This window comes from Cyprinus carpio, chromosome B7, assembly GCF_018340385.1.
Source record: "Cyprinus carpio isolate SPL01 chromosome B7, ASM1834038v1, whole genome shotgun sequence".
Classification (NCBI taxonomy): domain Eukaryota; kingdom Metazoa; phylum Chordata; class Actinopteri; order Cypriniformes; family Cyprinidae; genus Cyprinus; species Cyprinus carpio.
In genome coordinates, this window is record NC_056603.1 from 34,824,827 (window position 1) to 34,850,719 (window position 25,893).

Here is a 25,893-nt window from a genome sequence, read left to right on the forward strand (position 1 = left end):
AGAGTTACAAATGACCTGCTCTTATCATCTGATCATGGTTGTATCTCTCTATTAGTGCTATTGGATCTTGACACTATTGACCAAAACATTCTTTTGCATAGACTAGAAAACTTTGTTGGCATTAATGAAAGTGTATTAGCATGGTTTAAATCGTACTTATATGACCGCCATCAATTCGTAGCAGTGAATGAAGAGATATCATATCGATCACAAGTGCACTATGGAGTACCTCAAGGCTCAGTACTAGGGTCGTTACTCTGTTACCCTTGGGAGATATCATCAGGAAACACAGTGTTAGCTTTCACTGTTATGCTGATGATACTCAGTGAAACATGCCAATTTGAAAAACTAGCAGAATGCATAGTCGATATAAAAAACTGGATGACGAGTAATTTCTTACTACTAAATTCTGAAAAAACAGAGCTGTTAATTATGGGACCTAAAAACTCTGCATGTAATAACCTAGAACACTGTCTAAGACTTGATGGCTGCTCTGTCAATTCTTCGTCATCAGTTAGGAACCTAGGTGTGCTATTTGATAGCAATCTTTCCTTAGAAAGCCACGTTTATAGCATTTGTAAAACTGCATTTTTCCATCTCAAAAATATATCTAAATTACGACCTATGCTCTCAATGTCAAATTCAGAAATGTTAATCCATGCGTTTATGACCTCAAAGTAAGATTATTGTAATGCTTTATTGGGTGGTTGTTCTGCACGCTTTATAAACAAACTCCAGCCAGTTCAAAATGCAGCAGCTAGAGTTCTTACTTGAACCAGGAAGTATGACCATATTAGCCTGGTTCTGTCAACACTGCACTGGCTACCTATTAAACATCGTATAGATTTTAAAATCTTGCTTATTACTTATAAAGCCCTGAGTAGTTTAGCACCTCAGTATTTGAAATAGCTCTTGTTACATTATAGTCCTCCACGTCTGCTGCGTTCTCAAAACTCTGGCAATTTGATAATACCTAGAATATCAAAATCAACTGCGGCGGCAGATCCTTTTCCTATTTAGCGCCTAAACTCTGGAATAACCTACCTAACATTGTTTGGGAGGCAAACACACTCTTGCAGTTTAAATCTAGATTAAAGACCCATCTCTTTAACCTGGCTTACACGTAACACACTAATACACTTCTAAAATCCAAATCCGTTAAAGGATTTTTAGGCTGCATTAATTAGGTCAACTGGAACCGGGAACACTTCCCATAACTGAATGGCATGTCAGTGGCACGTCTGTATCCAGATCAGATGGTCACTGCAGTCACCCGGATTCAGTACGTATCCAAAAAGCCTCGAAAGACAACGGAGACCAGGACAACTAGATGAGCCCCAGATACAGATCCCCTGTAAAGACCTTGTCTCAGACGACCACTGGGACAAGACCAGAGGAACCTGTTGAGTCCTCTGCACAATGTGTCATTGCTGCAGCCTGGAATTGAACTGCTGGTTTCGTCTGTCCAGAGGAGAACTGGCCCCCCGACTGAGCCTGGTTTCTCCCAAGGTTTTTTGTCTATTCTGTCACCGATGGAGTTTTGGTTCCTTGCCGCTGTCGCCTCTTGGCTTGCTTAGTTGGGGACATTTCATTTACAGCGATATTGTGGACTGTGGATATTGCAAATGATTGCAAAGATAATATTTAAACTGAACTGAGCTGGATGATGACATCACTGAATTCAATGATGAACTGCATTTAACTGTCATTTTGCATTATTGACACACTGTTTTCCTAATTAATGTTGTTCAGTTGCTTTGACACAATCGTTTTTTTTTAAAGCACTATATAAATAAAGGTGCCTTGACTTGACTTGACCTTCTGTCTCAGTAGCTCTACGTTCACAAATAATTCAGCAGCAGGTCGTCTACAGCAGTCCAACCAAGGGTCATTCAGGAGCCCTCTCAACCCTGAACTCTACTGTTGGATATTCAAATTTTAAACATCCCTTTACGTGAACTTGTGGAGCCCCCTTACATCCAGCTTCAGCATGCTCAATTACAGCCCCCCCTTAAACGTCAACACTTCTCCATGCAAACTACAGCTATCTGCTGCAGCTCCATCCCCTCCAGTTATTCCAATGCCTATAGAAATGCCCCTCAGTAAACAATAACCTTTCCTTAAATCATTGACATAGAGGCCGACCAATCCTGCATCAGAGAGGCAGGACGGCACGCAACAACCTCAATCATCTGGACTGCCCCTTTTCTAACTGCAGGCTCCTTCACACCTGCGCGTTCTGTGATGGAGCCCATGCGAGAAACTCCTGCCCTCATAACCCTGCAACACCAGCAGTCTGACTTGCAAAGCACCTCTGCACTCCTATCAAGAACCTGATATAGTTGACAGGCTACTAGCAGAAGAGGTTAAAAAAAAAAAAAAAAAAAAAAACCCAGATTCACAAAAGGTCCCTTCAACAACCTTTTTTTTTTGTTAAACATATCAGCCCTATAGGTATAATTTATAATTAACTTATCTTCTCCCAACAACACTCACATTCCAACCATTAACTGTATCATCACAACCCCAGAATACTCCATGTAAATACACTATTGTTGACCGTGCCAACAAAATTTTTCACTTAGCAGGCCACGGAGCTTGGCTGGCCAAAGCCGATACCACTAATGCCAAGTCTTGCCTATCCAACAAAAATCCGGTGAGGCTTCTGGGAAGGTGCCATTACTTCACCGTAAGCCACATTCGATTGCAGAAGCAGCCCTAGGATTTTAGACTCTTTCCGAAGCTACGATGGTTTCTTACTAACAACCACAGACTCCTTTATGTCCTTCACCTCCTCGAAGACTTCAAATCATTGCACCTTCATCTGCACCACCATAATTAGGATTTTCATAATTAATCTATGTTTTCACTGAACTCTGCCTTCCATTATCAGAGTAGAAACCTCAGAGCATCACACTTCCTCTGAGCTAGACAGATGTATTAAACGTCAGCTACAAGGACTTCTAGGCCACCTTAACAATGCCATCCAGATAATTCCTCAAGGGAAATCCTTCGCATCAGACATTCTGTCAAAAGCAGCAACCATCCCTTCTCCTACGACAGAGTCACATTAGTTAAGCATGCAAAGGAAATGTGCCTCCGGCAACAAAACCTCTCATCATGGACCAACATTTCTTTTCCATAATGTCCACATCTCTCATCCCGGCTGCATCCAACTATACACTGATGCAACACCCTAAATAGACTTCAGCAGTTAATATGATGGCTGCTAGGTTGATTCCAAACAGCCTCCAGAGTTCAGTTCCCACAATCCACAGTCAAGAGCAGTCTCCAAAGCATTATATATCCCATAGTCATAGCAGCCATCCTTTGGGGGTTGAATGGTCCAAATCTACTCATCCACTCAGACTATGCAGCAGAAGTCGAAACTATAAACAAGGGATGATCACGTTTGGCAGTTATGCAATTCATGCATAGGCTCACTTAATCTCTGCTCAACAACAATTCCTTCTCCGAGCAACTCATATACCAGGACTCTTCGTCTCATTTCCCATTTCCAGAAATTTAGACTTGGCTCCAGAATAAACATTCATCCCACTCTGGTCTCACCACAGATCAGACACCAAACATGCTTCTCAAGAAGCCATTCTTAATTGCCTTGCTCCAAGCATGATTTCCAGAATACCTCTCCGGCAGTAACTGTCTCAAAGCTTCCTTTCCCATCAACCGATCCGCCGTCCATTCACAACTTAATATCTTACGTTCATTCCTTCCTAAGATCCACATGTGCATTTCTAAACCTACTTGTCAGGGATCAACTACTCCTATGAACAACCACTGGCTATGATTGTCCAGCTTTCTCTCATTCTCACACATTTGTACTAATAAAGGCTTACGAAAACAAGAACCTGTGTTAACCATTGAACGCCTGAACTATTTAGCCTCTGCATCCTCTCCAATTGATCAGGCCAACTACATTCAAAGCTCGTTAAACATCACACTCTCCTACTTGATCTGGAAAAACTGTGCATCAGTTGAAAGTTTAAAGATTCTAGCTTCGATATTTGACCACTGTTTTGATAAAACATTGTTGCAGTGACAGTAATTTAGTAATTTATTTCAGGAGTGCAAAATAATAGTCATTTTTAGAATAGAAATTCACCACGCATTCATATTCAGTCACGTCTGCAGCAGTTTATTTGTGTTCACATAGATTCATTGAACAGCATCAATAAGGGTTTATAGTCCAAAGTTGCATATACATGGAGATTTATGGATATATTTACTCATGTTTACTTCATATTTCTTCAGACAGAATCATAATTTATATTAATTTTCCACTGATTTATAGTCTTCTGTGTTCGCGCTGCCACTTACAGAGACCTGATTCGTTCGTGTTTAGGTCTTCTGTGTTAATAAAGTTGCAGCCACAATATTGTAACATAAAAAAGGCATTTAAATAGGCGCTGCCACTTACAGAGACCTGATTCGTTCGTGTCTTGTCCATCATAACTGTGCATCATATCCCACCCCGTCCTATCCTCTGATGCACTTCCTGTACACTCCCGTGTTGATATCGGACCACAACAACACAGAGAAACCTCTGTACCCATGAAATATCCAAATAATAAACACACGATTACGTTAGTAAATGGTTTTTATGTGATTTTCTTGAGATTTGGGGCATTTTTATAACAATATTGAAAATGTACATCTGAAATGCTAATTTGTGCAGCGATATAAAAGGCTATAAATAGCATATTTTTACAACAGTAAACGACGAAATTCCACATGAGATTGCAAAAGGAAGTTATTACAAACACTCGTTAAACGGATGTGCCCAGTAAGACGGGACCCTTAAACCGCACTTCGAGTCGTCCACCCAACTGTTTAAAGTAAAAGTTTACTAAAGTCAGAGATATTTTACAGTCCTTAGCCAGTACCGTGTGCTCCACATAACCCAACTTGCTAAATGCTTCCATGAGTGTACTAATAAATCTCTATCTTTTTTCCCTACTGTCTCGCTTTTTGACCTGCAACATGGCTTTCTCCATTAAGGGGGCGATTTTTCGTCTTTGTGGGCATTATGTCGTGGAAGGCAGTTATGTAGCTTGATGCTAATGTTAGCTCTTATGCAGCTGCAACAGGTGCAGCTCTTCATCATAATGCATTTTGTTATAATAATTCACATAAGGTCATAAGAAAATGTTTTGTTGTATTTTTATAGAAAGACTTTTGATAATAGTTGGGTTAATGTATACTGGGATTGAAGCGATGTGGCTTGGTAAACCTTGTAATGCCAGAATAAAGGCTAATTATGGCTGAATAAAACAAAAGAATAATGATAAAAGAATAATGAGAATAATGTCTCATACCTAGCAGAGGTGTGAAAGGCTCATCGAGTGACAACAATAGAATCATGAATGGGGCAGTCTGCCGATCCAGACATGAGATAATAGCACACAGGACAGCTTACAGGGGCCATTAATCAATTTTATTCTCTAAAAACACACATGACATGGTCTTAGAAAATGTTTAATAAAATTCACAGTTTGTGAGATTATGTTCTGAAATATCAAATAAAGTATTAGTAGACTTGTGGCTCTAGCTTCATTATGTTTCTAAAATCATTTCCTACATCAACATTTTTTTATACATTTAAAAAATATATTTTTAATATTTTTTGTTTTCATGTTTGAGCTTATATATCTATATTTTCTTAACAGTCTGAGTAATTCTGATTCCTGAACAGTAAACTTTGAAGTGTCAGCTTTGTGAATATATGTTGATTATGTATCTAGTAAGAAAGGCTCATGAGCAGCAACCTTTTAATTTTGGGTATGTCATTTGTGTCTTCATGCTGAAAATGGGGGGTGACCGGTAAGGGGTTAATTGGTTAACAGATGTTCAGGAGCAGGGCCATGCCCCAAACGATCACTCGACTTCCCGACACCTCCATATATCGGGCCACCTCATACCGTACTGTTTTTTTTCTTTCTCTCGAACCCACCCTTCCCTTCCTTTCTCATCCATTCACCCCAACACCCTGTTCAACTAACTGTTTCATAGTTTGTTTGTGGCGTTGTCCTAGCTAGTGAAACAGTAAAAGCAGAAGGACCCTATAGGATGCAAAAATATCAATTGTCTTTCAGTTTTGGAATGAGAAATGAGTGATGCCCAGATACTGACAAATACCATTTTAGCAAAGCTAAACAAACCTGGTCTTAATCCATCAAAGATTCTTAGTATATGTCACAGTCTTCAGCTGGTGTGCTTAGATGGCCACCAGTGGACACTGTGTCTTTTGTGTGAGCACATGGCTTGTTGTGTGTTTGTTTGTGCCATCTGCTCTCTCCTGTCTATTGTCTGACCCCGTCCATCTTGTTACCTCATTATTGTTTCAGTGGTTCCACCTGTGTCTCCCTCATTGCCCTCCTCGTTTGCTCCTACTTAGTCTCCCAGTGTTTGCAGTCCTGTGATAGTTCATTATTCGTATGTACTGTGTTGCTCTCTGTCTTGCTGTGCCCTATCCTATCCTATCTAGTGATGCAAAATCTGATTCATTTCCACGAACCGGTTATTTTTGGACAGATTGGCTCATTGAACCGGTTCAAAAAGCTGATTCATCGGTTCCTGAGATCAAGCAATAACGTCTCTACGCATTTCTTTTTCTAACAACTCAGTGCAATGTTGTATCAATGAAAAAATCGAATGAGTCATTTGTCAAAATCAAAACATTAAAAAAATAAAGCTATTTGTGTAAAAAGCATATTGCTGATTATTACCATACAATTCATTTAAGTTAATGGTGTTTGTGGTCACAGTTTCATTCAGGTATCCTTTATGTCACATACGACTGACTGACCAATATTTACTAGCCTACAACTTTTTCAAAGTTTTACACCTACAGCAAACATAGACATTAATGCATAAACGCAGATATGTTCTACATGTCTACAGTATAAAGAATGAATAAACCAGTCTTATAAAGTCCTTGATTTCACTTAAGCAACTTTAAATATAATATGCATGCACAATAAACTATTGTAAAATGTATTTACATCACTCGACAGAAAGGTTTTTGCAGATTTTAATAAGATGTAATTTAATAACAGTCATAAGCATATTTCCAGTACGCGCCTCAGGCTTGCACAGTATCGTCAATTCACTCATCTGAATCTTCAGTAATCCTCAGCAAACTTTGCCACGGCTCACTCGGTTCTTGTTTAGTCCTCGGTAATCCTTTGCAAACTTTGACAGTTGGTTGAACCGGATCAATTGGTTGTTTTTTTGAGTTGGACGTTCCACTTCGCCTGTGCATCCTGCGTCATCAACCCAGGGCTAAAGTTTGATTCAGTTCGATTTGTGAACCGGCTTGACCTGTTACTTCCTGAGAACCGGCTCAAAATAATGATTCGTTCAAGAACTGAACATCAATAATCCTATCCTATCCTATCCTGCCTGCCGTGCTGTGCTCTCTTGTTGTTTTATTTTATTAATCAAAAGCCCATACTTCCTGCATTTGAGCCCTCACTTCAACTCTCCACCCGTACCGTGACACTATGATGGTGCTTCACTGATGTGAGGAAAGGTTGGAAAAGGAAAGGAAAGTCTAGAACAGGGGTGTCAAACTCAATTCCTGGAGGGCCGGAGCCCTGCAGAGTTTTGTTCTAACCCTGCTTCAACACCTATACCGTGTAGCTTTCGAATAAGCCTGAAAGACTTGATTAGTTGGGTCAGGTGTGTTTAATTAGGGTTGAATCTAAACTATGCAGGGCTCTGGCCCTCCAGGAATTGAGTTTGACACCCCTGTTCTAGACTTTCCTTTCCTTACTACTAATATCCCTTATGTTCACTGCCTTAATCATCAGTTACATTTAGTTGTAGTCCACGTGATGTCAGCTGAGGCAGTTGTGATGGATTTTTTTTTTAATGTACAGGTCCTTCTCAAAAAATTAGCATATTGTGAAAAAGTTCATTATTTTCCATAATTTAATGATAAAAATTAAACTTTCATATATTTTAGATTCATTGCACACCAACTGAAATATTTCAGGTCTTTTATTGTTTTAACACTGATGATTTTGGAATACAGCTCATGAAAACCCAAAATCTCAAAAAATTAGCATATCATGAAAGGTTCTCTAAACGAGCTATTAACCTAATCATCTGAATCAACTAATTAACTCTAAACACCTGCAAAAGATTCCTGAGGCTTTTAAAAACTCCCAGCCTGGTTCATTACTCAAAACCGCAATCATGGGTAAGACTGCCGACCTGACTGCTGTCCAGAAGGCCATCATTGACACCCTCAAGCGAGAGGGTAAGACACAGAAAGAAATTTCTGAACGAATAGGCTGTTCCCAGAGTGCTGTATCAAGGCACCTCAGTGGGAAGTCTGTGGGAAGGAAAAAGTGTGGCAAAAAACGCTGCACAACGAGAAGAGGTGACCGGACCCTGAGGAAGATTGTGGAGAAGGGACCGATTCCAGACCTTGGGGGACCTGCGGAAGCAGTGGACTGAGTCTGGAGTAGAAACATCCAGAGCCACCGTGCACAGGCGTGTGCTTTTGAACCAGAAACAGCGGCAGAAGCGCCTGACCTGGGCTAGAGAAGCAGCACTGGACTGTTGCTCAGTGGTCCAAAGTACTTTTTTTTCGGATGAAAGCAAATTTTGCATGTCATTCGGAAATCAAGGTGCCAGAGTCTGGAGGAAGACTGGGGAGAAGGAAATGCCAAAATGCCTGAAGTCCAGTGTCAAGTACCCACAGTCAGTGATGGTCTGGGGTGCCATGTCAGCTGCTGGTGTTGGTCCACTGTGTTTTTATCAAGGGCAGGGTCAATGCAGCTAGCTATCAGGAGATTTTGGAGCACTTCATGCTTCCATCTGCTGAAAAGCTTTATGGAGATGAAGATTTCGTTTTTCAGCAGCACGACCTGGCACCTGCTCACAGTGCCAAAACCACTGGTAAATGGTTTTACTGACCATGGTATTACTGTGCTCAATTGGCCTGCCAACTCTCCTGACCCTGAACCCCATAGAGAATCTGTGGGATATTTGTGAAGAGAAAGTTGAGAGATGCAAGACCCAACACTCTGGATGAGCTTAAGGCCGCTATCGAAGCATCCTGGGCCTCCATAACACCTCAGCAGTGCCACAGGCTGATTGCCTCCATGCCACGCCGCATTGAAGCAGTCATTTCTGCAAAAGGATTCCCGACCAAGTATTGAGTGCATAACTGAACATAATTATTTGAAGGTTGACCTTTTTTTGTATTAACAAACCCTTTTCTTTTATTGGTCGGATGAAATATGCTAATTTTTTGAGATAGGAATTTTTGGGTTTTTATGAGCTGTATGCCAAAATCATCAGTATTAAAACAATAAAAGACCTGAAATATTTCAGTTGGTGTGCAATGAATCTAAAATATATGAAAGTTTAATTTTTATCATTATATTATGGAAAATAATGAACTTTTTCACAATATGCAAATTTTTTGAGAAGGACCTGTATATAATGACAAATATTGTACAAATATTGTAAGAAGCCCACAATAGCTGTGCACCACAAGGGTGAGCGCCTCAAAACTGCTTCTTGAACAAAGGTGGAGAGGCCATTTAGCTACAGTGTCTGTCATTTTGAGCAATTTCAAAGAGAACACATCACTTCAGACTTAAAGCGTAAGAGCCTATTGTCCAGTGCTGCGAATGGAAGCTGTTGGCCTGCTGAGAGAGATTACTGTACCCAGCTTCTTAGTCATTGCAAACCTTGTGCACAAAGTGCTTGAATTACTGGATCCACCAAATACAGAGTGAGGACACTGACCTTTGGACAGGTTTGGGCATTTTGACAAGTGCAAAAGAATGTGTGCAGAAAACAAAAGTGTGGCAGAAAGCTAGATTGCTGCCAATGCACTGCCAAAATCCATAACCCCAAAGTGAAGCATGGGAAACAAGAAAATGGATGATTACTTGGTGTAAGAAATGATGGTTAAAATAGAGGATGGCATAGAAACAGAACTCAAGAGACTGTTCTGGATACTGTGGATTCAGTGGTTGGAAAAATGGATCAGAGATTTGTTGAACGGATCTCACATTTGTACTATGCACTGGCTAAGCTTGATCCGAAGAGTGATTCATTTCTGGATCCCAAGACAGCGAAACACATCATAGACCTGACAAAATAACCTATTGTTGATGCCATGGGTGTCTGAACCATTGTATGTGGGTAGGACAGCACCCATCCAGTCCGTGTTTTACGTTACTTGTGCCTGATGCACTCCTGCGACACAGCAAAGTAAACAAAGCATCTTAGCGAATCTGTTGCTCAGATACACCTAACTCTACCCAATACTTTATTTCAACTTTTCGATTATTTCCTCGATTTTTGTTTTTGTTGAAAACAAATGCCTTCCGATGTGATATGAGATGTGAAAAGGGAGAAGAACGATTTCGGCAAAAGGCAGATGCGAACTTGGGTCGCTCGTGTCAAAAACACTATGCTACCAGCTTACGCCATTGGAAATGTTATTAAGCAGCCATTTTTTGTAATGTTGTGATGTTAGTGGGCGGAAGTGATGTTAATAGCCCCTGCAAATTAGGCGGCCTATTTGCACTTTGTGTAAATAGACACTCTGTTAATTAACAGGCACCGGACTAAAGAAAATAGCATATACTCTAGTATTTTTTTTCTGGGGGAGGACCCCACCCACATTTATTTTGCTTCCGATGCCCATGGTTGATGCAGAGTTTGAAGTTGCAAAAGGAATCAAAAACAGATGGGAAAAACTGGGCTGCAAAATCCATTCTCTCCAAGTACCACAAAGCTCTGCAAACAATGCTCAGTGTACTGGCTGCATTTAAACATGCTCTGACTTTAGACGCTTCTACAGCAACCTGTGTAATATCTTTATAATCGCTGCGCAATGTTTTTATGAACCAAAGGTGCTCAATGCTTCACAAATGGAAGGCCCAGTTAGTTCAGGATCTTGGATCTTGCTTGAAAATGTACAACCAAATGGAAGGAAACCATTTTATTGAGGTTTAATGTTTGCCTGCACCGGCCTGAGCCCTTTTTTTTCTTAATAAAGATAAGTTATGAGTTTCATTTAATTTATGTAAGCTTAAATGTCACTCTTAGTTATTAGAAAGGTATCACAGCATATATATTTGTCAACCTGTTTTGTTGTTGTTGTGATGTGAGGTAATATTGATTATAATAATAGTTTATTATATAACTAATCATCATATATATTATTACATAACATTCATTTGTCTCTACCTACTGGCACCAATATGTATTATGGTCACTGAACAAATTAGAGAAGGAGTCTTGAAAAACATTTTGGTAAACGGATTCAAGAGACTCCAGTCACTGGAGTAAATAAAAATTCCAACGACTAGGAAGAATGTGGGTTGAAAAAAAAAAAAAAAAAAAAAATCAAGAAACTTATTACAATAATAAAAAAGGCATGTCATGACCCCATTCAAAATTCCTAAGAGGAAAATTCTTAAAAGTAAATCATTTATTATTCATCATCATTTATTAAGTTAATACATTTATAAAACAACTTACATTTGGTTGGTATCAATGTCCTCTTCTTTTTCGGAGATCGTCGTCAGAATTCTTTCCTCCTTAGCAGAGCGTACTGTCAAACTACACACACACACATTATAAAAACATGTTTTTTTGTGACGCATGAACATCCACTGTGTGACACTTGAAAGTCTCAGGAGATGTTCCTAAAGGATAATACATGAGCACTCCTAAGCTCATTCTAATTGGCCTTAATTAAGTTTTCTAGCACACCTTTACTCTCATGAGAAAATCAACTGTGCTTAAAAAAAAACAAAACAAAAAAAAAAACAATTCACCCACAATGCACTGCAAAACAATTTGAGGGGTTAGTAACAAGTTTTCATTTTTGGGTGAAATATCCCTTAAATTGTCCTCAGAGGTTAATAAATCCAAAAGCAGTGTAATTTATTAGCCCTGTTTTACCAATTATTTCAACAGGACCCTGCGACTTTAGCGCTAGCTTAGTGGAAAACTAGTTTGATGGAGAAGAGAGCAGAGGCCTGTTACACAAAGTAATTTTTTTTTTTTTTTTTTTAACCAAGGTAAGTTTGCATTTAGTTTGAGCAAACTCTGAGTATCTGGGATAAACAAGGGTTGATTTTGAGTGGGTTTTGTCACCATGATAAAATACAGTACACAGCTACCTTGCTCCGGAGCAGGTTTTATTCTGGGTTAGAGATTGCAAACCCAAATTGGACTAATCAGCTGCTTGCAAAGTAACATGTATCTGATGCAATAAAGCTGACACAGCGTACAGCTCAGATTCACCAAAATAGCACTTCGCTGATGTGGAGTGACACAGAGGAGACAAAATGTTGAATAAAGTCATTATTTTTGTATTATTCACGTACAAAACGTATTGTCGTCGCTTCATAACATTACAGTTGAACCACTGATGGCAGATGGACTATTCTGACGATGCTTTTCATACTTTTCTGGACCTTGACAGTGTATTTTACTTGGCAGTCTATGGGAGTCACAAGCCTCCCTGTTTTCATCCAAAATATCTTATATTGTGTTTCGAAGACGAATGAAGCTTTTATGGGTTTCGAATGACATGGGGTGTTCCGAAGACGAATGAAGCTTTTATGGGTTTCGAATGACATGGGGGTAACTGATTAATGACAACATTTTTATTTTGGGGTGGAGTATCCCTTTAAATTATATTTATCCCAAATCAGTGTTAATGTACAGAATGATTTCACCCCTAGGCTGGAAGATTATGTATTGTGCATTTTTCAGCAAAACCTTTGTTTTTCTGTGCTCTAATATAGTCTGCATGCTTCACATAGACAGCTGTAATATAGATTGCACTGAACTTTATACTAACTCAACTGCCTCTTTATTCATTTCTGAAGTGAACCTTTGCCTGTTTGACAATATACTGTTTTGAACTGCCACTGTGTTTTGAACTGTGACATGTCTGGTGTGGGTTACATCTGTTAGTTGACCTGTCCTAGACACGACACGATGCTGTTCTTTTTGTCCAGTGTGCAACCAAAATATTTTGTTATTTTGATTAGATAATCATGAAGTGTTCTAAAATTTAAGCAAACAAAGTGTGATAGTATATGTAATTTCTTAAATGTAATACTTGAATATCATGCTTAAATATCTTTTACGTTTTAATTTATATGGAATGGTAGCACTTTACAATAAGCTTCATTTGTTAACATTGATGAACTGTGAACTAACATTACATTTACATTTAGTAATTTAGCAGACGCTTTTATCCAAAGCGGCTCAGAAATTAGAACAATGGAAGCAATCATTAATGATCAATGTATAATTAATATTTAATATTAATATTTTTATTCCATATGAAAAGTATGGTTCTGTACTTTGTGTGTGTGTAAAAGTTCAGCACTATTTTAGTTTTCATATGCAGTATCCATTATAAAAACTATCAATTAATCAGTTATCGGCCATTGTGGCCCAACAAAGCTATCAGTATCAGTAAAATCCACTATCCACTAAAAACTTCCAGTAAGATTTGTTTGAGGGTGGTAACTAAGTTTTTGAATTGTTCCTCACATGGCTGCTGCTGGCCAAATGGGTGCCCTAAGCAGAATTATATTGTTGTGCCCCCTCCGTGAAATATTATGGAAGTAAAAAAAAAAAAAAAACGCACAAAAAACAAACAAACAAACAAACAAAAAACACCTACTATAGGGCTCAAAATAGAAATTTAATAAAATATCAAAGTAAATACATTGTAATTAAATTATATTATTTACAAATAACAATTGTAGCTCTAGATAGTTACCTATGGCTATGATTTTATTAATACACAGTTGACTGATTGATTTTATAGTCTCAAGCATTCAGAAATCATGCAAAAGAAAACCAAGCAGTTTTACTATGATAAAACCATGGTTAATTTTGTGTGTTAAAGTGTTGTGATGTTCACGTTTTTGTTGAAGAAATTATAGAGGCTGTAGCCTTTTTTTATTGCAAAATGTTGGCCAAAAATTAAAGATTAAGTGGATATTTGAATTAGCCTAAATGTTTGCTCAATATTAAACAATGATTTGATTGTCCTGTAAGTGTAACTGTGGCAATTACTAGGGTAATTACCCTTTATAGGCATTTGTAATAATATGTAATGTAAATAAATTGTTTATTTTGTATTACATTATGTATTTTAACAGTGTTATTCAATGAAACCTTATAATTATTAATTAACCAATCATTTTTGCCTCTTCGTTTTTTATAATGCATTTTAAGTAATTTTAAAGGCTGTTGGCTTAGGTCTGTTTTTATAACCAAAATAAATAAATAAATAAATAAAAATAAAAAATTGTCCTAATACTTTTTTGTAAACTATTATTTGAAGTTTTTTTTTAAAAAGCAAGGTTAATTTGTGGTTACCATGGCTACAAGAACCATGATTTTTGGTTTTATTCATAGTAAAACCATGGCAAATTTTTGTAAGGGATACAGAATCTCAGAGAGAATATTGCACTGGTGAGATTCTTACAGACATTAAAACACGGTATTAATGTCTACAGCCAAAAAGGTTTCACAGGATTATGAATGTACCTGAAAGTGATCTTTATTTCTTTTTCTTTTCTCGGCGCTGGATTGCTGATGTCTTTTCATGCATATATTTGTCCATCAATTATAAACATTTTCCATCAGCCGCAAACATGAGGTGCAAGCAGTCGCAGGCGCAGATGCATGAATGACAGTTCACGTGTGCTTACTGCCTATTGCGTTCACTGTAAAATGCTTTTTTTTTTTAGAATTATATATATATATATATATATATAATATAGATATATATATATATATATATATATATATATATATATATATATATATATATGTTCATGTTTCTATTTTTATTTATGTATATGTAGATTTTAATATAAAGTTGTTTTTTTAGCTCCCCTGGGAGGTGGTGCCCTACACAAACTGCGTACTCTTCGTATAGGGAGCGGCAGTACTGGTTCCTCATGACTTGCAGAGTTCAGAGTATGCTGTAAGTGAATTGTGGTCCTTGATCATGAATAAGATCATTGCAATCGGTAAATTTTTCTTTACTGAGGATTCTGACATTTTTGTGTGTCTTGCCATCTCTCAATTGTCACAGTTGGGTGTGGGGAAGAGGCGAGGACTTAGCAGGACAAAGCAAGGCAGGACACAACAGAATAGGTACGACAACAAACTAGCAAAGGACTGCAAACACAAGAAGAATAAATAGGGAGCAAATGAAGAGGGTAACGAGGGAGGACAGGTGGACCAAATGAACCATTAATCAGGTAACAAGAACGGGCGGGGTCAAGACAATAGACATTATAGCACATGGCACATATAACCAAACAAGACAAAGCCATGTGCTCACACAAAACAAAATGAGACACTACATGAGACAAAACACGAAAGCACATGGCCAATATAATCATGACCAGTGTTGGGCAGTAACACATTACTTAGTAACGCATTACTGTAATTTGATTACTTTTTTAGTTAACTACAGAGAATATAAATGCAGCGCTCTTTGCTGGCATTCTGCCATCCAAACCATTCACGCAGCAGCGGCTTGCTTTAGTTAAAAATAACAGTTTTTCTGTGAATGTTGATGCTTTAATAACAAATATTTATCGGGGGCGTGTATGCTGAGATTTCATAAATTTCATGGAGAAAAAAGTAACGTAACTAGCAGTGTACTTACTTTTTACAAATTACTAATTACTTCTTTAAAATTGTAATTTGATTACATTACTGATTACTGCATTTAAAAAGTAATCAGATTACTTTCAAGTTTACTTTACTTTTCAAGTCACCAAACCTAAAAAAATGCACTACAAAGATAAACACATAGTTCTTACATTAATGTAATATTGTCAGAAAAAAATACATAAGTATTATTTTTATAGCCTTCACTCCCAATATCAACTTTTTTTTTTTTTTCCAAAATAAACAAAAAAATTTGGGTGCGCTTTCTGCATTCTCAGTCTCCACGAATATCTTCCTGATACCAGTCACTAAAATGAACGAAAATGACATGAGGAATACAGTGGCTATATCTAAAGAAAGCTTTAAGTGTTTATTATTAAATTAAGTCATGTTGAAAACAAATATTCTTTGATAAAATAATCCATATGAAACCAACGCAAGGTACAGTCTCTCCCGTCTGAGCTCACCTGTATCACACCCACGCACATTGTGCGCTATGAGATCATCATCCACGCGAAACCAGGCTTGAGACGCGCGAACATGTAAATGTCCCCTCTGTATACAAAGAAAGATTCAAGTTCATCTCAGCTACTTCTCGTTTTTGAAAGAAGACTCGCTTCTTAAGGAATAAGCAATTGTCATTCTGATGAGTCATTTATTTTTATTAGTGTTACTGTGACATAAACTTGTACACATTCACTTGTTGAACTTTTCCCAAACTATAATGCCAGACTAAGATATTTAGAGTGCAACATTTTGAAATATGATTTATAGAACTGAAATACGTCCTTTCATTGCATGTTGTAGGACTTTTTTGCATTTAAGCTCACATTGTCCGGTGATTTATTAAAGGGCATACTGACCCGCAAAACCTGATTTTTTAGTTAATAATTTTTAACACTGCATTTGTAACTTAAAAGTAACGTAATTTTATTGACATAAATAACTGTAATCAAATTACATAAATTTAAAATGTTACGCATTACTTTACTGCGTTACCATGAAAATTATCTGTGTAACGTGTTATATCCAACTCTGGTAACTAGAAAATGTAACTAATTACTAAAAGTTATTAAATTATTAAAAGTGATTACTTTTAAAAGGAGTAATCAATAATTTTTCAGAGTAACTTGCCCAACACTGATCATGACACATGACAAAGCTAAAAATCTTCAGGACTCAAAAAAAAAAAAAAAGAAAAAAGAGAGAAATAAGGAAAAAAAATAAATAAATAAATAAAAGTAATGTGACTAAGAAATCGGCTCAAAATCAGCAGAAAATCACACAGTGTGTGCCCGGTCTTTTGTGGCCACACTACACAATCATTAGAGTATTAATAGACTGTCTACTTAATATCTACTAACTAGTGCTGTCAAACAATTAATCGCGATTAATTGCATCCAAAATAAAAGTTTTTGTTTACATAATATATGTTTGTGTGCTGTGTATATTTGTAATGTACATATAAATACAAACACATACATGTAATTGCATGTATATATTTATATTCATATCATTTATATATAAATATATTTAATATATAAGCATAACATATTTTTCCTAAGTATATGCATGTGTGTATTTATATATAGGCTACATACAAAGTTCTGGCATGAAACTCTAGATGGCACAGTCCGATAGGACATAATGACATCATCACATGGCACAGCTGATTGGTTCTATTCTGTATCAGTAGCCTATGAGCTTGTTTCTTAACATTCATATATATGACTAGTGCTTGCTGTAGCAGTGGCAGCATGCTTCAGAAACAGCTTAAATCAACATCTATGATAAGTGAATGCTCTTTTAATCCATATTGCTGTGTGTATTGCATGGTCTGCCTGGGTGAATTAAAAAATGAGCAAACATTTGGTCATTTGAGTTTTAATTTAATATTGAGTGTAGAAAATGAGAAAACGGCTACCTTTTAGTTTTTTTTTGTTGTTGTTTGTTTTGCTTTTTGCGAAAAACGAAAAACAAGAATTCAGCTTAATTTTTCGTTTTTCGTTCAAGGGTAGAAAAAAATCATAAACAGCTTGAATATTCGATTTCTACATGTGGGAAGGAGTTTAACACCCCTTTCTGCTGATTGGTCAGCCAAAGATCAAACCGTGCTGTCATCGGTTCTTCTGCAGTTCTGCGTGGCAGAATACTAGTCCTCTGCTGCTGCAGTTGTAGGAATTCTAAAGCAGTTTTATTGCAACTACATTTCATCTTTTTTTCATCAAACAACCAGACTAATGAATGGCTCGACACAACCCGTACCATGGCAGAGCCTAGACAAGACTTTCTTCTGCGTACATCAATTAATACTCAATATTAATTAAATAAACTGCTTTACACTGCTGCATATTTCCTGAGCACTTCAGTACTGTTCTGCGCTTGACAGCAATCGCGTTTGCTTTATTTAACTAGGGTAACTACTCTTGTTCTAAAGGCTTATTAGGCCTATCTTCGTTTTTTGAAACACACACACACACACACACACACACACACACACACACACGTCTTGCTAGCACTAACACATTTAATGGCAGACAATGGTGACTTTCACTTTTTATTCTTTGAGCGGATGCAAATCTGTCGTAAAATATGCTAATTGTATGCATCTCGTGGCGTATATTCCATACTTTCTGAAGGCATACTGTAGGGTTTGGTGAGAAGCAAACCGAGATGGCAAGTTATTACATTTATTAAAATCTTGTGTTGTATTTGTGTGCGTGTGCGCAGGAACTTGCATCGCGCACAAGTACATGTCCATTTGAGATATCTATCGTTTTTAATTTAAATAAAACATACACTTCATTATAAAACTCTGAAGAGTATTTTAATCTCTGTTGTTCTCCTGTTGTCAGTCAGGGGCACGTTTCCTGTACAACTACGTAACTCGCTGATTAACCACCACGATGCATCATTATGGAAACGAACTAGCTAGTGAAGACTGTTTCCCGAAACCATGGTACCTGCGTCACAGATCCATCGTTCAAACTACGTCGGTTTGGGCTGTCATTCTTGTTCTTCTTCGATCTAATGGCTGACTGGTGCCATGAGCACATACTGCACCTACAGTAATTTGGTTTTATTTTCTCTTTTCTTCGACTCGAATTCCTACACTTTTGAAATGATGTTACGTAGGAGTCGAGTAATAACGCATCATTCATTTGTTCAGAAATACATTATATATACACACACGGAGTTAAAAATTTGCTCTTTTCTAACCCCAGTGTCTATAATTTCACATTTTCATATAAATACCATTTCTTATTTAATATTGATAGGCCTACATAAGCACAGTTGAAAAAACTAAAACAAAAAAGGTTTTTAAAAAACTGTGATGTAGTGTTGTGGACACCCGTTGCTTATTTTGCTCAATTTTTCCAATTTAAGTCTCCTTGCCATTCATCCATGTGTAAATGAAAATGACACGAAAACCCCAATTTTCAAAGCAAGAAATTGCAGTTCTTTTGGAGGAGGTGGAAAATAATAAAGTCCAGCTATTTTCAAAGCTGAAAAACAGCATTACAAATACTTACAAAAATAAAATCTGGGCAGAAATCACTCAAAAAATAAATGATGCTGGCTATGGGTACGAACGAAGCCCAGAACAAGTCAGGAATAAGTGGAGGGACTTCGCAAATGTGACAAAACAGAGGGCTGCGGCACGTAAGAGGGGAGGAAACAAGACTGATTCAGTTCCTCCTCTCCCTACAAAGGAAGAGAAAGTTTTGGTCATCCTGGGGCCTGTTGCATTGGAAGGATCATTGGAGGTATAGATACATGTGCATCAACCAGGCCTTTGCCTTCAAAGTTCAGGCCTCCAACATCAGGCCCTATCAACCCTGGGCCTCTAACATCAGGCCCTCTCCAGTCTGGCCCTTCAACATCAGGCCCCTTCCTGCCTGGGCCTCTAACATCAGGCTACACATTTTCAGAGGGCAATAAGAGAAAACAACGCCTTAAGTTCAGTTGTTAGCTACACTGCATTATTATGCTGTTGGAAGTTTTATGGAGGTGGTGGGTGATGACCTGGGGCTCAGCAAATCTTCAGTCAGCAAAACTTTGACAGCAGTACCACCTTTGATGTTACAGTTTATGAAGAACATCCTGATTTCCTCCCAAACTCCTGTAGAAATCCAGCTGGCCAATCAACAGTATTTACAACATCTTAAGAGTAATTGGCATCACTGAGGGCACCCTTATCCCGGTGTCAAACCCTGAGGTAAATGAGCCCTTGTACATTTACAGTAAGGGATATCCAGCCAAATAGTGTTCAAATAGTGTGTGATCACAAGGGGATGTTCATTGACATTGTAGCACATGGCTTGGAAGCACACATGACTCTTTTGTGTGGGCCACATCTGCAGTTTGCCAGGTGGCTGAAGAGGGTGGCTTTGGTGATAGCTGGCTGCTGGGAGACAGTGGATATCTTCTTCGCCCATACCTCCTGTCACCTGTGCAGCATCCAGCCACCATTCCAGTGTAAACCATTTGTTTAATCTGACATCTGTTAAATATTTTGTTTATTTGCCAATATGCTCCCTGCCCTGCAGACTTAAATGAACACTTAAAAAAAAAAAAAAAAAAAAAAAAAACTTTTGCAAACAGTGTATATACTGTGTATGTGTGTGTGTGTGTGTGTGTGTGTGTGTGTGTATATATACACACACTCACACACACACACACACACACACACACACACACACACACACTCATTTGTAGAGAATATTATATATTCTAAATCTGTAAAAACAACAAAATCACTCACTTATTTATAGGTACATTTTTGTTACTTTATTTGGGTACATCCATTTAAAATACTGTGATTTGAGTGTTAACATTTAATATAAGTGAAAACTCCTAACATACTGTTTTACCAATATTGTTATATGAGAAATATGCATTTATGTATGTTTTAAAATACTCACTTGACAAACTCACATTTTTTTTTCCGCACAAACGAAATGAAGTCTACGTTCCAATCGGCATGATTAATGCTTTCAGAAGGCACTTCGAAGGGAGAATAATTGCGAGGACCATGCTGCTATATATTTTCAAACTGAATTTGTGATAAAAAAAAAAAAAAAAAAATTAAAGGTTAATTAGGTAAGATCTACGCACCCAACTTTCTTCCAAATCACTCAAAGTGGATGGTGAAATCTTCGAAAGGAATAGAACACACCCCAGGTGCGGCACAATCAATGACCTCGACACAGCAAACTAACAACGAACTATGCCTCTAACCACAGGTGAAGAGCTGTCGTTCCAACGACACAAGTTTGCGATGCAGTTTGCGAATGTTCGTTTAAACTATAGTTTCGGGAAAAACCGAATCGTTGAACTATGTTGGGAATGTCAGAACTTGCGACCATAGTTGGCTAACGAATGCTTTTGGGAAACGCACCCCTGGTCAGTTGTGTACAGGTGGCTCTCGGAACATCGAGAAGCACCTGATTGGATGACCTCAGTGCTTTCAAAGGAGTGTGGACATGTATAAGCTCTGATAAATAAGCAGGCGCCAACCCATTTAAAATCTTCAAAACAAAACAAAACAAAAAAAATCAATCTTAATAACAGCGTGGCAAATCTTTTTCATCACCATAATGGATAGATGTCTAAAATAATATGCTCTATATATATATATATATATATATATATATATATATATATATATATATATATATATATATATATATATATATATGTATGTAACTTATAGAAAATAGAAGATAAGGAGAAGCCTAAGAGAAGCCTAAAACCTAATGCCAGCACGTCTGAACTATGACATGGAAAAAAAAAAGGGGGCATAAAAAATTAATTAAAGCCCAGGCTATGCCACTGTACGGGTTGTGTCGAGCCATTCATTAGTCTGGTTGTTTGATGAAAAAAAAGATGAAATGTAGTTGCAATAAAACGGGTTACGAATCCCTACATCTGCTGCACAAGAGGACTAGTATTCTGCCACGCAGAACTGCAGAAGAACCGATGACAGCACGGTTTATTTTTGGCTGACCAATCAGCAGAAAGGGGTGTTTAATTCCTGCCCACGTGTAGAAATCGAATATTCAAGCTGTTTATTAATTTTTCTACCTCTGAATGAAGAAACTTAAAATGAAGCCGAATTCTTGTTTGTCGTTTTTCGCAAAAAATGAAAAAACGAAAACCGTTTTCTTATTTTCTACACTCAATATTTAATTAAAAATCAAATGACCAAAAGATACACGGACCCAGTTTACACTAAGCGTCATGTTAGCCGTTTGAATCGTATGCAGGAGTGAAATATTAATATTATGAAATGCTATTAGGGTTGCCACCTTCAGCGAGGCAAAATAAGGAACACCTATTCACGACCACCACCCCCACCCAAAAAACCCAAGGACACAAATAATCAGTGAGGAACTCAGCTCATGTAAACTTGCAGCAGAACACATAAATATTGTTATTTTAAATTTGCTTATTTATAATTATTAATTATTATTATTAGTGACCTGGATGAGATTAATTTTTATTTTATTTTTATTATTAATTTACTTGAATTAGGACTACATAATTAAGTAATTATTTGTCCCATTTTGATCTAATCAATTTAGTTTTTTTTAGTTTTTTTTACTTTTTAAAATGCCCAATTGTTTATGACATATATGATTTATTATTTATGTATTTATGATAATGCTAAATCAATAAATAGGACCTAACCTTTATTATAATATATTAATTTATCTGTATAATCATGTCTAAAAATATAATAAGTATGTCTACCAAGCTCTGATATTGTATGAAATATATTAACAGACTATCCAAATTTTAATAAAACAATAGACCTATACCTTTAGAAGCACAGATGTGTGTGTCACTTTAATGGGATGGTTCACACAAAAATGAAATTACTCATAATTTACTCAGGTTGTTCTAAACCTGCATAAAGTTCTTTCTTCTGCTGAACACAAAAGAAGATACTTTGAAGAATGTGTCTCAACTAAACAGTTGATGGTTGTAACTTCCATAGCAAGGTAAGAAAAAAAAAATTAAAATACTATCAGAGTCATTGGGGACCAGAAACTGTTTGGTTATCAACATTATTTAAAGCATCTTCTTTGTTCAACAGAAGAAAGAAATTATAGGTTTAGAACAACTTGTGGGTGTGTAAATGATGACAAAATTTTAATTTTTGGGTGAACTGTCCCTTTAAGTCAGACAGTCCACCGTGAACAACTGAAATGCCTCTCCACAAACTGCGCGTTTATCATTAGTTACTGGACAGACACATTGATAACTTTCCCATTCAGCGCTACATCTGGAGAGTCTAGTGTTCAAAGGGCAGATGTGAGCTCCTATGTTATAAAAGGGTCATATGATGTTGCTAAAAAGAACATTGTTTTGTGTATTTGGTGTAATGAAATGTTTATGCGGTTCAAGGTTAAAAAACAAAAAAAAACATTATTTTCCACATACTGTACATTGTTGTTTCTCCTCTATGCCCCACCTTTCTGAAACGCGTCATTTTTTACAAAGCTCATTGGTCCGAAAAGCGAGGTGTGCTCTGATTGGCCAGCTAATATGGCGTGCGGCCCGGTCCAAAAATAAGGCTACCGACTTGTCGCGGGAATTCACTATACAATTGCCACTAGCCACTGAGTTTACCATTGATAGGCCGGCGGTGCATCAATATACAAACTCACCTCACGCAGCGAACGACTCACTTCACCCAGCCAGCGAACCACTCACTTTCCTAATCACTCCCATCAGCTGGCGACTCACTTTCCTCACGCAGCAAACGACTCACTTTCCTCAGCTGGCGACTCACGCAGCGAACGACTCACTTTCCTCAGCTGGCGACTCACTTTCCTCACGCAGCAAACGACTCACTTTCCTCAGCTGGCGACTCACTTTCCTCACGCAGCGAACGACTCATTTTCCTCAGCTGGCGACTCACTTTCCTTACGCAGCGAACGACTCACTTTACTCAGTGAATGACTCACTTTCTGCAGCCGGTGACTCACTTTCCTCACGCAGCAAACGACTCATTATCCAAAGATTCACACTCACCACCCACACGCAGCGAACGACTCACTTTCCTCAGCGAATGACTCACTTTCCTCACGCAGCGAACGAATCACTTTCCGCAGACGGAGACTCACTTTCCTCACGCAGCAGACCACTGACTCTCGCTTCATCTTCTTCTTCTGGTGTTTAATGGCGGTTGACAAACCATTTAACGGTGCATTACCGCCACTAACTGGACTGGATATATATATATATATATATATATTTAAAAAAAAAAAAAAAAAACACACACACATATATATACACATATATATATATATATATATATATATATATATATATATATATATATATAAATAAGACTCTCGCTTCATGTAGGGACCAAATATTATAATTAAAGTGACTTCTATAATGTATCCAAAAGAATATTTAGATATGATATTTAAATATTCAGAAATGTGTACAATGTTTCTTTTTTTAACTTTCATGAAAATATTTCAATAAAATTATAAATAATTGCCTATTGCAAATTTATTAATGCTTGGTTAAATTTTTTATGAAGTCACTAGGCTATATGTATTGAGACATTTTAAAATCTATATTTTGTAAAAATAATAAAAAATAAACATAAATAAGTAGGCTAATAAGTATACAATGTTTAAAAAAATATGATATAAAGTATTTGTTCTCCACCACATCACTAAAATTTAACTGTGTTAAGGAAAAAATAGCTCTTTTGTTGTTTTTGATTGCTTCCATTGTCCTCATACGCTGTTTGTGACGGATTGAAAGAGCTGATATTTGGAGTCACCGACTGTGCAAAAACCAAACAAAAACACGTCCTGAGAGTCCAAAAGCATTCACTGCGCAATGAAGCCTGTTAGAATTAATAAGTACAGTTAGAATGTCCTTATAATGTAAGCAATTAAAATGTTTTACGTTTTAATATTCATTGCACTTTAAGCAAGACACATCATACTCTGTAAATAAATACAATTTAAATTCACGTCTCACACACTTCAATGCACTTTGAATAGAACATATACATTCACATCGAACTGGAATCATGGTGGAATATCCTGTGATGTCCACGTCGCAGGGCACTTACGTTCCAATAGAACAAACATCTGAAGCCATAAGAGAAACATACAAAATGTGCAGAGCAGGGGGGCGTGATGACTGGGATTGCGAAGCGCTGCTCTACACTGCTCAAAACTGGCATTTGAATCATCAGTGTCACAACCTTTACATATGTAAACGTACTTACAGACTGTGAGTCAGAACAGCCGGCATTGTAGTGTTCTCTCCCAGGATCAGGAAACAGTCCTCCATAAAATGTGCTGCACACATCTTAATATTTGGGTTGGACTGTTCTGGAACAGTGTTGTAAATATAACTTAACCACTGATTTCTAGTTGTGTCCTCTTTTGGAAGGCCAAACGCTTTCACAACGAAACAGTGTCTCCACAACATAGCGCTGGCGGCAACAGCGAGTATCAAAGGTATGCCTTCTTTCTTTGCGTGAACATTTGGGCGGCGTTATGTAAATCTACCCACACAGTGACATAGACATGTGGGGGTGTGTTTAAATGAGGCGTTTTAGGAGGGCGTGGACGAGTCTTAACTTTTATAAAGAATATCTCTTTGGGTTTGAGACTTTAGTCTTTGCAACTTTACAGATCTTCTTTATGCACCAAGAGCTTGTAACACTCCAAAGAGAAAAGAAAACTTGAAATGCATCATATTACCCCTTTAAACTGTGGAGGTTTGTTTACCGCATATTGCGCTCGTGTGAAAGGGCTTTAATGGCATGTGTTCTGGAGACTCCGTCGCTATGGAAACAGAAATGCCAACATCACGCACAAACGAGCTTCTCTAATACTTCTTATGAAATTGATTTCATTATAATTGCTATTAGTATTATAAACAATGCAAAATACTTATTTGTTTATTCAAATATGTGTTGGCCTCTGTAAAATACTGGACAAATCGCATACCGTATTGATTTGATAAGGGATGCATCATTTTACCTTTAAATACGGGACGATTCCATATTTTAAGGGATGGGTGGCAACCCTAAATGCTATATTAGCAGCAGCATTTACGAATCAGTGTTCATACAGCTGGAGCAAAATGCAGTCTAGAGCATGTAATCACTCTGCGCTGATAGTA

At 37.4% G+C, this 25,893-nt stretch overlaps 1 protein-coding gene across 1 annotated transcript in view; it reads right to left on the reverse strand.

Moving 5' to 3' along the window:
* Positions 1–25,893, reverse strand: part of LOC109072020 (regulator of G-protein signaling 20) — an 84,460-nt gene that overhangs the window by 53,240 nt on the left and 5,327 nt on the right. Inside the window, exon 3 of the mRNA XM_042728412.1 lies at positions 11,536–11,616. Coding sequence (XP_042584346.1) covers positions 11,536–11,616 — 81 coding nt within the window. The remainder of the gene's footprint in view (positions 1–11,535; positions 11,617–25,893) is intronic.